This window comes from Littorina saxatilis, linkage group LG16 (genome assembly GCF_037325665.1).
Source record: "Littorina saxatilis isolate snail1 linkage group LG16, US_GU_Lsax_2.0, whole genome shotgun sequence".
Classification (NCBI taxonomy): domain Eukaryota; kingdom Metazoa; phylum Mollusca; class Gastropoda; order Littorinimorpha; family Littorinidae; genus Littorina; species Littorina saxatilis.
Window position 1 is genome coordinate 28,425,016 of NC_090260.1, and position 15,786 is coordinate 28,440,801.

A 15,786-nucleotide genomic window follows, 5' to 3' on the forward strand; every position below is an offset into this window, starting at 1 on the left:
TATACAAGCCGCTGAACTCACAGCCAAGGATGTTGCAGGGCTCCCCACGGACCCCTTACCTAGGGGGTTCCGGGACCCCCACTTTGAATGTTTAGAGGGTCAATGGAACTCCTTAGCGGAGGTTTAGAAGGTCCCAAAAGTCCAGGGGACCCAAAGCCCCTGTGTACTTATAACACACTAGCAGTTAAGCCCGGCTTCGCCCGGGAGTAAGCGGAGCCCTGTAGCAATTTAAGACGCTCGCTATCCCATTATCATTAGCTTTACCTCCTTTGTTTGGATACAAAAAAAGAGTTATCTCCCTTACCTTCTAGAAATTTCCGGAACTGTCCAGTTAATTTTTCTTTCTTCATTTCTTCCCCTCATAGGAGCAACAGCGAGTCTCTAATATCACTGGCATGATGTGCTTGCTACAGGTGAACAGTAGGCACTGAACTGGTCTTGCACCATATAGGCTGTATTCAATAAATGGGAGGTCCATAATCTGAGAAAGGAAACAATGAATCAAGAAACTAAAACCCAGGTGCACATCTGCGGCACCTAGGGAGTGTACGTGCACACTATCTTGTTCCTGCCTCTTGCCATCTCAGAGGTATGGCGACCACAGACAAAAAAGAGTTATCTCCCTTACCTTCTAGAAATTTCCGGAACTGTCCAGTTAATTTTTCATTCTTCATTTCTTCCCCTCATAGGAGCAATAGCGAGTCTCTAATATCACTGGCATGATGTGCTTGCTACAGGTGAACAGTTATCTCCCTTACCTTCTAGAAATTTCCGGAACTGTCCAGTTAATGTTTCATTCTTCATTTCTTCCCCTCATAGGAGCAATAGCGAGTCTCTAATATCACTGGCATGATGTGCTTGCTACAGGTGAACAGTAGGCACTGAACTGGTCTTGCACCATATAGGCTGTATTCAATAAATGGGAGGTCCATAATCTGAGAAAGGAAACAATGAATCAAGAAACTAAAACCCAGGTGCACATCTGCGGCACCTAGGGAGTGTACGTGCACACTATCTTGTTCCTGCCTCTTGCCATCTCAGAGGTATGGCGACCACAGACAGACAGACACACACACAGACAGACACTCTCTTTTATTATATGTATAGATTGTGATCACGCATTACTAATATGAAGTGTCTTTTTTCGTCGAAGTATTCCCGGAGGACACTTCAATCATAGGGTGATGAATGGAACACACACACACACACACACACACACACACACACACACACACGCACACGCACACGCACACACACACACAACGTACGCACGTACACACAACTCAGGCACGCATATACGCACGCACGCACGCACGTTCGCACACGCACGCACACATCAACATTGTCGTCATATCTCTATTTTTTCCACACTGTAGTATTCGCCCTAACAGCGACACAGACCGCCCAGAGGAGAGGAGCATCATCATCATCATCATCATCATCATCATCATCATCATCATCATCATCCTCCTCCTCCTCCTCCTCCTTCTTCTGCTCCTCCTCCTCCTCCTCATCATCATCATCATTATCATCATCACCACCACCACCACCATCATGATCATGATCACCAACAGCATGATGCTATCTTTATGTCCTCACCTTGTAGTATTGGCCCTGACAGCGACACAGCCCGCCCAGAGGGGAGGAGCATTCGGCGTTGTCAGCACACACGTCAGTAGGCTTGCACGGCCGTCCTACGGGGATCTTTTTCACGCACGTTCCGTTCAGCACATCGTAGTACCTACAACAATCACAAATCTGCTAAACAAAATTGTTATCCAGAGTTTTGTCATCTTTTTCACGCACGTTCCGTTCAGCACATCGTAGTACCTACAACAATCACAAATCTGCTAAACAAAATTGTTATCCAGAGTTTTGTCATCTTTTTCACGCACGTTCTGTTCAGCACATCGTAGTACCTGCAGCATTCACAAAACTGGTCAAAAATTTTGTTATCCAGAGTTATGTAATCTTCTTCACGCACGTTCCGTTCAGCACATCGTTTGTTTGTTTGTTTGTTTGTTTGCTTAACGCCCAGCCGACCACGAAGGGCCATATCAAGGCGGTGCTGCTTTGACATTTAACGTGCGCCACACACAAGACAGAAGTCACAGCACAGGCTTCATGTCTCACACAGTCACATGTATTCTGACACCGGACCAACCAGTCCTAGCACTAACCCCATAATGCCAGACGCCAGGCGGAGCAGCCACTAGATTGCCAATTTTAAAGTCTTAGGTATGACCCGGCCGGGGTTCGAACCCACGACCTCCCGCTCACTGGGCGGACGCCTTACCACTAGGCCACCGTGTTGCGGTCTCAGCACATCGTAGTACCAGCGACATTCATAAAGCTGGTCAGAAAAATATGTATAGTGTGCTGTTTTTGCTTTTGCTTTTAACATTTAGTCAAGTTTTGACTAAATGTTTTAACATAGACGGGGAATCGAGACGAGGGGGGTTATTGTGTGTGTGTGTGTAGAGCGATTCAGAGAAAGCTACCGGACCGATTTTCATGAAACTTTACATGAGAGTTCCTGGGTATAATATCCCCAGACGTTTTTTTGGGATAATATCTTTGATGACGTCATATCCGACTTTTTGTGAAAGTTGAGGCAGCACTGTCACGTTCTCATTTTTTAACCAAATTGGTTGACATTTTGGTCACGTAATCTTCGACGAAGCCCGGACTTTGGTATTGCATTTCAACTTGGAGGTTTAAAAATTAATTAATGAGTTTGCTCATTAAAGTTGTCATTAAAATCGATTTTTCGCAAACAAATTTAAAATTGATTGCGTTGTATTCCTTATCTTCTCCTGAATTCAAAAATATATAGATATGTCATGTTTACTCTAAAATTATGCTCAGAATGAAAGGAAATAGGTTCAGTAAGTAAGCTTTCTTTCTTTCTTTATTTGGTGTTTAACGTCGTTTTCAACCACGAAGGTTATATCGCGACGGGGAAAGGGGGGGCGGGGAGATGGGATAGATCCACTTGTTAATTGTTTCTTGTTCACAAAAGCCCTAATCAAAAGTAAGTAAGCTTACTACGGACGCGTGCTTCGAGGAGGCGAGCGTGACCCGTCTCGGTCTTCGGTATGGTTAGCCGAGACTATCTGAATGTAATCTCGGCGATGATTGGTTTGTGGTGTTGATCTTGACTAAATTTATGTCTTTATATCGGTTCACGCGACTTGTCTTGTGTATTCGTTGTCCCGATGAAGTCTCCACAGGCGATAATTCGACCCTGTCTTGTGTTGGTGAGTACCGATTTCTTTTGGTTTTCTACTATGTATAGTGTTATTATCGAGTGTAATCGTCATTTGTAATCGGGATAGGAAAAAATGAGCATTGCTTTCACGTGAATATATTTGCCTGTCCCCACCACTTCGCCAGTCTTACGCCCAGGAATGGTCATAACGTCAAAATTCATGGAAGGATAGAAGCACATTCATCAATAAAAACAGCAGCCACAAATCTGTACTGAAAAGAACATCGAACGCAATCTGTATCGAACTGGCTGCGCATATCTTCTGAGATATATAGCAAACACACAGACGAACACACACACACATAACAACATGGACTGCAGGCGATGAACTGGGGATACAATACCATTAGGCCTACAAAAAAATAGGTGTGGTTACGGTAACCCGTCCTACCCTATTTTTAGGGGCCGACCCTATAACTTTTTATTACATTTGTCAAAAAAACACACATAAAAAACAAGAAAACGAGTGCAGAAAACGCAATGAAAGCGAAAGCGCTCGAGTCGCACACTTATTTCCCTGTCAAGTAGGAAATAAGTATAGGATTTGTACACATTAGAAAAAAAAGTTTTAAAAAAAAAGGTGATTGCCTACCTTCCTACCCTATTTGTTTTGGCTATGTTACCGTAACCACACCTATTTTTTTTTTTGGCCTTACATACAATATTGCTGAAGGGAGAAAAACAAGAAAAACGTTACTAAACAATAAATCAACCAGCCAACCAACCAACAAGCGAAAAAAACAACTCCACCCACAAATCTCGTAAGAAATTAAGACAGTCATGAAAACTCAACTCACCCTTTTTTACACTGGCACAGTCCACCCTGCTCAGAAGTACACTCGGCGTTCTCAATACACTGTCCCAGACCCGAACACGGCTTCTGAGGCTTGATCCGTCTGTCGCACCGCCCGACGTTGTCATAGAAACCAGAGTTACACAGACACGCGAGGGCGCCGAAGTCTTGTGAACAGTTGGCGTTGGGCACGCACTCTTTTGTGGTCGCGCACGGCTCGGACGGTTTCTTGAGGGCGAGGCACTCCTTTTCCTCGCGGTAGAAGTTGGACAGACACTGGCAGATCCCGCCTGTCGGGTTGGAACACTCCGCGTTCACCACGCATGCGCCGATTTCTGCGCAAGCATCTCCGGGTGGAATCCCTGAACGGAAGATGGAGAAAATCAGCTCTGCATTTCTTTACGCGATGGTTTTCTGATTGCCTGAATCTTTAGGAGGACACAAGGCAGGAGGAAAAAGGGACAACAGAAGATCACAGGCGTTAGTGGAGACTGGGTGGCCGAGTGGTAAAGTGCATTTGCCTCGGAAGCGAGAGGTTGCGAGTTCGACCCTGGGTCGGGGCGTAAGCAATTTTCTTCCCCTTTTCCTAGCCCAGGTGGTGGGTTCAAGTGCTCGTCTTTCGGATGAGACGAAAAACCGAGGTCCCTTCGTGTACACTACATTGGGGTGTGCACGTTAAAGATCCCACGGTTGACAAAAGGGTCTTTCCTGGCAAAAATGTATAGGCATAGATAAAAAAAAATGTCTACCAAACACCCGTGTGACTTGGAATAATAGGCCGTAAAAAGTAAATATTCGCCGTAATGGCTTGAGATTTTCTGGCCGATGTGAATGCGTGATAATTATATTGTGTAAAAAAAATTCCATCTCACACGGCAGAAATTAATATGTAAAGCGCTTAGAGAACGTCAAGCGCTGTATAAATCTCACATATAAATAAAATAAATGAATAAATAAATAAAGACGGTGAGAACAACAGCAGAATAGCGTACACCTTTTGAATCCGTGACACATGATTGTAAAAATAAGCAACTTTTGAAGCCGACGGCCGTAAAAGGTGACGTGAAGTGACAGCTATTTAGCCCCAAAATGTTGCAAAAGCAAATGTCTTTTGCAGACAAAATTATACCGCCAAAACTATTTAAAAATAGCAGTCGGTTTGAAGGAACTGTAAAACTGCAAGTTAACAAATTATGTTTGTAGCATTATTGACGGAGTGTTTTTGAAAGATACATACTGTAATGCACACACACACACACACACGCAAGAAGGAACACAACACACTTGCGCGTGAGAGAGAGAGAGAGAGAGAGAGAGAGAGAGAGAGAGAGAGAGAGAGAGAGAGAGAGAGAGAAAGAGAGAGACAGACAGACAGACAGACAGACAGACAGAGACAAAGACAGACAAACAGACAGACTGTAAGAGGCAGACAGAAAGACACAGACATGCACAGACTGACAAAGCAAACCCACACACTGACAAAGCAAACCCACAGACTGACAAAGCAAACCCAAGAACTAATTAACTCACTTCCTCCACACATCTTTTTCTGCTCAAAGAAGCCCTCCTGGCAGATGCAGTAGCCGCTGACTTCCGAGGAGCAGATCATCCACTGCGAGCACATCTCGTCGAAGGAGCACGGGTCTCCCACCAGCTTCTTCTCGAAGCACTGGCCCTTGTCCTTGTAGAAGCCCTCGCGACAGCGACACGTCTCAGCGCACACGCTGTTCGGCGTACACTCTTCTTCTCCTGTGCACGGGTTGCCGGCTTCTGTCTGCGTGAGACACGCTCCGTTCTGCTCGAAGAAGCCTGTGTGAATACGGAGGGAGGAAAGGTGTGAGTTGTTGAAATGTAGGCAATACTGAGTTAAATGTTAAACTTAAAGGTCCTTGTCCACATTTTTATACCGAAATCGCCATTTGACCATTAAAATGCAGAGTCTATTATCTACAAATATCAACAATACACCCCCTTTCGATCAGGAAAGACGAAGCCAGTGTAGCCGTTTGAAAATCCATTGTAGTATTCCAGCGTAGTACTCATAGTAGGATATCCTTATTTGGAAAATGCCAAGCGCAAAACTCCTCTCAAATCCCGTGCATTTCGTGCGTTTAAAAAAAAGCGTGGACAGCGCTCCAGTGTCAAACTGTTGCTGCACTTGTTTGGGCGTGGCTATAAGCATAGTGACATGAATTTGATTGGTCAGTATTTTTAGGCAAAGCACATGTTCTCAGCCAACAGAAAACAAAACATTGGAAGCGTGAGTCACGCCACCCAAAAATAAAATCTTTGTTTTATACATATATTTTTTTTTCTATAACTTTTCCCCCCATGGTTCATTCATCATCGGACATAATTTTGTATCGAAATCTAACCATAAGATTATTGAAAAAAAGCAAAAATGTAGACGACCACCTTTAAAGTGAGGAAGTCTTACAATGACCTGAAGTTGTTGGGTGCTGGGGGAACGGGTGGGGAGGGGGGCGATACAAGTATTGAAAACATATATATGAAAAGAAAACCCTCGTGAAGGCAGCAATGCGACCACAATCCACGAGAGACGCATATCATCTCCTAGAACGATGGCAGCAAGTAGTGATCATGCGACTACGAACTGGTCACTGTCGCCTCAACGCCCACATGTTCAGGAAGCTGAAGCTGACCCCATCACCAACCTGTCCCTGTGGTCTGGAAGACCAGACTCCAGAACATGTCTTAATGACATGCCCCCAACTCAAACCAATCAGAGACAAAGTGTGGCCAGCATCAGTCCCTCTCCGCACCAAACTCTATGGGAGCAGACAAGACCTGGAAGCCACGACGTCATTCGTCTCGCAGACTAAACTGATGGTGTGACGGCGAACGCAAGAAGAAGAAGATATATATGACAAGATTGAGCAAAGTTGAACAAGAACCATTCTAAAGCCTGATATACACGAAGCTGGCTGCACCATGCTTTAGCACTGGGTTTTGGGTTAAAAGACTTCGCGAAATCAGCTTCAGGCTCAATTAAGGAATGCCTTTAAACTGAACTGTAAAGAAAAACAAGATTCAACAGCGCTAGAGATTTCGACTTATATTCTTTTCCAAAGCATAAATCGTCTAACAGATAACTCGATAAAAAAATTTTCCTTCAGCTGCGTTGACTTATCTTCTGTAACAGTATTTGACTATGTTATCTTCAAGGGTCACTCAGTTATTTTTATCACTTGAGAAAAGGAATTTGTTTCGCAGTGTCAGATCTAAGACAGGAAATGCACCACAATGCAAACAATACAATTTTTCCATAAAACACAACATACCTTCTAGACAAACATAGATGCCCTTTGATGCAAGTTACACTCAGCGAAATCTACAGACAGACACAAATAAGACAAGACAGGCATACATACCGACAAGATAAGACAAGACAGTTAGACAAGACAGACAGACAGAAACGGTCATAGTCTTGCAAAACCACGTACCTTCAAGACAAAGACAGATGCCTCCTTGAGGCGAGTTACACTCTGCGTTGTCGACACACTGCCCCAAACCTCCACACGGCTGTGACGCCTTCTTCTTCTCCTCGCAGTTACCCTCAGCCGACGCAAAGAACCCTTCGTCGCACTGACACGTCGCGGTCTCTGGGGCGCACTGACTGTTACTGACACACTGAAGAGAAAAAAAATTTGTTTCGCCATGTATCAATACAAAGTATAGGGTGACTCAAAGAATTGCAACCCACAAAAACGGTAATAACTGCTTCATTTGTTGACCTACTTATTTTGTATTTGGTGTACATTAACTTATTCATGACCACTATTGTACACTACATTGGGGTGTGCACGTTAAAGATCCCACGATTGACAAAAGGGTCTTTCCTGGCAAAATTGTATAGGCATAGATAAAAATGTCCACCAAAATACCCGTGTGACTTGGAATAATAGGCCGTGAAAAGTAGGATATGCGCCAAAATGGCTGCGATCTGCTGGCCGATGTGAATGCGTGATGTATTGTGTAAAAAAATTCCATCTCACACGGCATAAATAAATCCCTGCGCCTTGAATATGTGCGCGATATAAATTGCATAAAATTTTTTTTTAAAAATTTGAAAAAAATCCCTGCGCTTAGAACTGTACCCACGGAATACGCGCGATATAAGCCTCATATTGATTGATTGATTGACTATTATAGGTCATAATAGTTTGACTTTTGTGAATTTCCAAAACTAATGTTCCGAACAGACGAATTTCGAAAATAACTCTCTCGGGTTTGTATTGGTTGTGAAAGAGTGAATGCCCTTGCTTTTTCTCTGACAAATAAAGTCACACGTGCTCCAGTCCATAGGTGAGGGCCCCAAAGGGTTTAAAATCGTGATCGTGATTGGCGTTTTTTGACCTTTCTGTGACCGTGATTGCCGAAATTTCCATTTCTGTGATCGTGATGGGACTTTGCCCGTGATCCGTGATGAAAAAAAATATCAAGTCTCGTGATCGTAATTTGTTTTCGTGATAGTGATGGGCATTATTGCAAAGCATTTTATTTTCAACGTACATTTTTCACAGCTGTATCACACTCTATGATCCTCTATTCGTCAAGGTGTTTGTGATCGTCAAAACAAAAAATCAAGGTAACTGTGATCGTGAAAGCTAAAAATTTCCCTTCCCGTGATCGTGATGATACCCCCTCCCCCCCCCCCCCTTTGGGGCCCTCATATCTTTCGACACACCCCTCGCTATAGGTTGGCCCCTCCGATGTTTGTCCGAGTAAAATATCAAGGGCAGTCACTCTCTCACAACCCATACAAACCCGACAGAGTTATTTGGGGAATTCGTCTACATGTATTAGGGGATCGATTTAACAGTACAAGGTTTGACATTCTACGATTTTCTACGAATTTTTACACCCCCGGTATAGGGGTGTGTATAGGTTTCGCTCGATGTGTTTGTGTGTTTGTGTTCGCATATAGATCTCAAGAATGAACGGACCGATCGTCACCAAACTTGGTGAACAGGTTCTATACATTCCTGAGACGGTCCTTACAAAAAGTGGGACCAGTCAAACACACGGTTAGGGAGTTATTGGTGGATTAAGATTCTACAAGGACTTATAGAGTGACATATTAATGGTCAAAGGGAAATAACCTTCTCAGTTGGTAGCAGTGAGAATGGTTATTTCCCTTTGACCAACGGGGGTGTTTTTCCTACCTCGAAGGAATTTCTTGTTTTTTATAGGTCTTAACGGGAGCGGGGTTCCACTGTATCTCCTACCTGTCGGGTCTCCACGCATGGCAGGTCGACCTTGACGCTGGGCACGCATCGCTTGTTTACTTCGTAGAAGCCGTCCTGGCACTCGCACAGGCCTCCCAGGGCGGTGGTGCATTCCGCGTTGTCCACGCACTGACCTAGACCTTGGCACGGGTCACCCGCCTTGATGGCTGCGACGCACGTGCCCCTGTCGTGGACGAAGCCGCTCTCGCACTCACAGATTCCGCGCGGGAATCGACACGCCGCGTTATTCACGCACTGCCCTTTCGCCTCGCACTTCTCTCCCGGGGTTTTGGCTTCTGCGCATGCGCCGTCGTCGTTGTAGAAGCCCTCCTGGCACGCGCAGACGCCTCTGACGTCATTGGAGCATTCGGCGTTGGTGACGCACTGTCCTTTGCCGGTGCAGGGCCGTCCTGCTTTTTCTAAAAGTTTGCATTGGCCGTTGGAGTTGTAGAAACCGTCCTGGCATTGACAGAGACCTCCGTACGGTGTGCTGCACTCTGCGTTTAGGTTGCACTGACCTAAGAGAGAAAAGGTGAGCATAAATCTAATGATTAATAGATTGCGTAGCGTACTCACCAACCATGTCTCTTGTTGGCCCCTACTGTCTCAGAGGACGTTCAATCTCAATGTGGGGTCCTGATTTGGCCTAAATGGTCCGCTGGACCCATTAAGCAACAGTTAACTAACTAACTAACTAATTCTTTCTTTATTTGGTGTTAACGTCGTTTTCAACCACGAAGGTTATATCGCGACGACTAACTAACTAATCTCAATGTGATCAAACCAAAATGGTAAGCTTTGGAGTAGACCCAATTTTTTTATTTTTATTGAAACCCAATCATGGAAACATTGTTCAGTAAACGAGCCCACGCATATAGGCCAAACACAAATATATGTTGGTTCAGGGTAACGTGACCAAAAAACATAGGGTCGAAAAATCTGCTTTAAAAACAAAACTTAAATAAATAAATGAATAAATTTAGTCGATTTTAAAGGAGGTTACTTCCCTTAGTCTCGGTATGGTTCGCAAAATGTGCCAAAAGTTTTTTTGTATTTTTGAGAAATGAAACAAAAGTTTTAGGGTCGGCGGGAAAAAATAGGGTCGGTCAGGTTACCCTAAACCAACATATATTTTTGTTTGGCCTTAGGAAAAAAAGCACATTACTTTTACCTATCTCAACACTCTCTTGCGTTGCCGGGAATTTTGTACCCTTTTCTACGAAAGTAAAAAGAACTTTCACATGAAGTTCACTCCTGGTAACGATTGTCCCAAAAGAAAATCTATCAATAAATTCATTAGATAGAATACTATACATTCTAAACGACAAAGATACAGTTGACACGAATGTAGCAGGTGATTACTTCGATCGAAAAGATAGACAATTAGTGACCCCGGCCTTTGCTTTTCAAATGCAATTCCCACGAGAACAAAAGACTCTCTGCTTACCAAGACCAGTGCATTTTTCTTCTGCGTCTTTGAGCTGTTCACATTGGCCATTGCCTTTGTAGAAGCCTGGCTGGCACTCACACACCTGCAAGACAAGACGGCAGCATTGAAACTTTTTTTATGTTGGACACACGCACGCAAGCACATGTGCACGCATGCACAAACACACACACACACACACACACACACACACACACACACACACACACACACACGTTGTTCATGTATCAGCAATGCATGGAGCTGTTTTTCTAGCGATCAAAACTTATTCTAACAAGAGGCGAAGCCTTCAAGGCTCACGTAAGAAATCGACAAACAGTAACACAAACTCAATCACTCCGTCACACATACACACACACAGTACACACACACACACACACACACACACACACACACACACACAGTAAGCATATAGGTGACACTGTGCAAGAAAGCGAGACACTAGATCTAGATCTGTCTGTCTGCATGTAGCCTACTTACAGGGACACGACTGCCAACTAGTCTCGGCCCGCTCAAAATAACAATGACCGAGACTTTCAGTAATTCCTTCGCGTGACGTCTAACCCTCTTACGTCATAATGTGACGTCTTCAAATGACGAAATGTTAAAGTTTCTACCACAGACATACACACGCACAAACAAACACACACACACACACGCACAAACGCACAGACAGACAAAGTTACGATCGCATAGGCTACACTTACGTGAGCCAAAAACCAGGCAAGCGTCCACATTTTGCTCATTATTAAAAAGTTATCAGGAAGAATTGATTACCTTGGGTGACTTTAGGGTTGAGAAAAGCACACATTATATTTAAGAGAAATTCCCTTTCTTCCTTAAAAATGAGTGTAGATCGGAAGATATAACCGAAAAGGCCACGTTTAAGGGCAAACGGACAATAATCATAAAACCTACTGCAAACGGACAATATATCATAAAACCTACTGCAAACGGACAATATATCATAAAACCTACTGCAAACGGACAATATATCATAAAACCTACTGCAAACGGACAATATATCATAAAGCCTACTTGTATGCCTCTCTTGACATCCACAAGTAAGGAAGCGTCAGGAACACACCATGATGGGTCTCGCATCGGTTTGCATCCATCATTCATCCCCTTCACTAGGCACCCACGCTCCTACCCCTGTCTCCCACCTCTTACTAGCCAGATCTAAATGTGGAACTTTTCAGCACGTGTAAGGGTAACGTCATCGAATCTAGTTTTTACGTCACGCGTTTGCTGGGAGGCAAACAACGTATAGGAAAATGGATAACTCGCATTTGGAACATTGGAGAACGGTGAGCATCATCTAGACCAATTCTCCGAGACGTGTACGGGTGACGTCATATCTACACGTACGCGTAGGCCTACAGGTCTTGGCTACATGTTCGCTCATCTAGCAAACAACTTACCTGTATGTCTCTCTTTACGTCCACAACACAGGTGGCGTCAGGAACGCACTGTGAAGGATCGGTGCACATCTCGCCTGGTTTCAGCAAGGGGGAACACTTCTGTAGGTCTTGGTAAAATCCCGACTTGCACGTGCATGTTCCCCCTGTGCACTCCGCGTTCAGCACACACTGACCTTGACCTGTGCAACGAGACCCCGGTGGCTCCACTGGTAATAAGAAAAGAAAGTTAATTATCGATGAGATAAACGCGATTTTTTTTGGAGTGATTGGTGTAATTACCATCATTTTAACAATACAGATCTGATTCCGCCAAAGAGAGACAACATGTTTTCCTGTGATATGTGTTTTTCTTCTTCTGAACATAACAAACCCAATACACGTTATATATATACAGGAGAAAACTGATCTTTAAAATGTAAAGCTTTAATTCTGACAATAGAACTAACGGTACAGAGCGACAAAAAGGAGTACAAAGCAGACAGCGCAGATTATCGTCAGCTGTCCTAAAGGCAGTCAGGAACAGAACCCACACAATTGTCAGCTACCTTCAAAGCTCATTCAACTTTTGTTTTCTTTTCTCAGAACACACATCTCCATCCCCTTCCCCTTCCCCATCCCCTTCCTTGTCCTCTTCACCTCCCTTAATTATTCCACCCGTTTCTATAATATGCTTGAAAGCAATGTTCAACTTCAAAGAAAACAAACGGACAGATATAGACAAACAAACAAACCCACTTGTGCGAAGAAGCAACCTTACTTAAGAACCAGAAACTCCTCGCCATTTCACTGACACCCACCCCCCCCTAATCACACCCACCCCCCTTACTTCACCCTCTTTCTTACCCCTATCTCTTTCGCCGACCCCAACTTTCAACAACCTCAACCTCACAGCTTACCTCCAACACACTGGCGACTGTCCTCGAAGAAGCCGGGCACACACTGACAGACGCCGCCAAAGAAGTTGGAACACAGCGAGTTCTGAGCGCACTGACCTCTCTTACAATTATCTCCCCCCCTCCCCCCCCCCAATAAGTCATTCAAACAAGCCGTATCAACCTACCTCCAACACACTGACGACTGTCCTCGAAGAAGCTGCCAAAGAAGTTGGAACACAGCGAGTTCTGACCGCACTGGCCTCCATAACAATCTATCACCCCCCCTCGCCCCCCCACCCCCATTAAATCATTCAAACAAGCCGTATCAACCTACCTCCAACACACTGACGACTGTCCTCGAAGAAGCTGCCAAAGAAGTTGGAACACAGCGAGTTCTGACCACACTGGCCTCCATAACAATCTATCACCCCCCCCCCCCCCCTCGCCCCCCCCCCATTCAGTCATTCAAACAAGCCGTATCAACCTACCCTCCAACACACTGACGACTGTCCTTGAAGAAGCCACAAAAGAAGTTGGAACACAGCGAGTTCTGACCGCACTGGCCTCCATAACAATCTATCACCCCCCTCTCGCCCCCCCCCCCCATTCAGTCATTCAAACAAGCCGTATCAACCTACCCTCCAACACACTGACGACTGTCCTCGAAGAAGCTGCCAAAGAAGTTGGAACACAGCGAGTTCTGACCACACTGGCCTCCATAACAATCTATCACCCCCCCCCCCTCGCCCCCCCCTCGCCCCCCCCCCCCCATTCAGTCATTCAAACAAGCCGTATCAACCTACCCTCCAACACACTGACGACTGTCCTTGAAGAAGCCACAAAAGAAGTTGGAACACAGCGAGTTCTGACCGCACTGGCCTCCATAACAATCTATCACCCCCCCCCTCGCCCCCCCCCCCCCCCATTCAGTCATTCAAACAAGCCGTATCAACCTACCCTCCAACACACTGACGACTGTCCTCGAAGAAGCTGCCAAAGAAGTTGGAACACAGCGAGTTCTGACCGCACTGGCCTCCATAACAATCTATCACCCCCCCCCCCCCCTCGCCCCCCCCCCCAACCCCATTCAGTCATTCAAACAAGCCGTATCAACCTACCTCCAACACACTGACGACTGTCCTCGAAGAAGCTGCCAAAGAAGTTGGAACACAGCGAGTTCTGACCGCACTGGCCTCCATAACAATCTATCACCCCCCCTCGCCCCCCCCCCCCACCCCCATTCAGTCATTCAAACAAGCCGTATCAACCTACCTCCAACACACTGACGACTGTCCTCGAAGAAGCTGCCAAAGAAGTTGGAACACAGCGAGTTCTGACCGCACTGGCCTCCATAACAATCTATCACCCCCCCCCCCCCTCGCCCCCCCCCCCCCAACCCCCATTCAGTCATTCAAACAAGCCGTATCAACCTACCCCCAACACACTGCCGACTGTCTTCGAAGAAGCCGGGCACACACTGACACACGCCGCCAAAGAAGTTGGAGCAGAGAGAGTTCTGTCCGCACTGGCCTCCTTTACAGTTATCTCCAACCAGCTTCCGCTTGTGGCACTTGCCCGTATCCTCGTAGAAATCGTCTGGACACTGGCACACTCCTGGCGTGGAAGAAACGATATGGCATGCATTGTATTGCTGTGGTATTTTGTTCCTTTGCCATCCTCTCATCTATTCGCAGGCAGCTTATTTAAAACAGCCGATGGTAAAGACAATTTACTTTTAAAAGTGTCCAGAAAACATACAGCTTTCACTTCCACTGACATGGCATTTTAGAAAGTTCAAAAAACATCACTGATCAACTCTTTATTCATAATATTTTCAATTTTTGTTCGTTAGCATTAACTCATGTTCAGTAACTCATTGATTCTTTGCAACCATCATTGCTGACTTTGCCGCAGGTATCGTACATTACACCCCGCTCGACACACACGAAACTCACCTCCACTACACACAGCCCCAGCAACACACTCCTCAGACCCTCCGCACTCGCTTCCAACGTCCTTGACCTCGTGACACAGCCCTCCTTTCTGGAAGAAGTCGCCCTGACATTCGCACAGACCTCCAGACGCTGATGAACACTCTGCGTTATCCACACACTCCCCTACCATCTCACACGGCTCGGAGGCTGGAGTCTTCTTGACGCAATCCCCGTTCTTCGCCACATACCCCTTCTGGCACTCGCAGAGCCCTCCAGGAGAGCACTTCGCAAGCTTCACGCATTGACCGTCTCCCGTGCACCTTCCGCCGGCTGGGACGATTTCCGTGCACGTGAACAAGTCCAGGAAGAAGCCTTCCGCGCAGTCGCAGACCCCGCTGCCGGAAGTGACGGAGCAGGCGGAGTTGCCCGAGCACTGACCTTGACCCGTGCACTCCTCGCCCGGGTTCTTGACATTGGAGCATTTGTCCTTGTCCGCGTAGAAACCCGCACTGCACTCGCATACGCCTCCGTATACGCTGGAGCATTCCGCGTTCTGCACGCACTGTCCGGCTCTCCTGCAGATTGTTCCTGGAGGTTTGGACTCCGCGCACAGTTTACCTGTGTTTCAACAAGACACGAGTTTGTTGAAAAATGTGTACGGTGGCAAGAGATAATGGTATCATGAAAAGGAGCTCGTACGACAACAGAAAGACTTGTATCTATTGGGTGCTCTTTATAATGAAAACAAAGAGTGTTGTCAGACTTTGATTTTTTTTTTACAACAAATGAAATA

General features: G+C 45.6%; 1 protein-coding gene across 1 annotated transcript in view; it reads right to left on the reverse strand.

Moving 5' to 3' along the window:
• Positions 1-15,786, reverse strand: part of LOC138950747 (uncharacterized) — a gene marked incomplete in the record, with an annotated part of 169,686 nt that overhangs the window by 66,769 nt on the left and 87,131 nt on the right. The window contains 9 exon segments of the mRNA XM_070322472.1: positions 1,600-1,741; positions 4,069-4,426; positions 5,595-5,873; positions 7,529-7,715; positions 9,314-9,831; positions 10,761-10,845; positions 12,185-12,390; positions 14,494-14,673; positions 15,015-15,611. Of these exon segments, the coding sequence (XP_070178573.1) occupies positions 1,600-1,741; positions 4,069-4,426; positions 5,595-5,873; positions 7,529-7,715; positions 9,314-9,831; positions 10,761-10,845; positions 12,185-12,390; positions 14,494-14,673; positions 15,015-15,611 (2,552 nt within the window).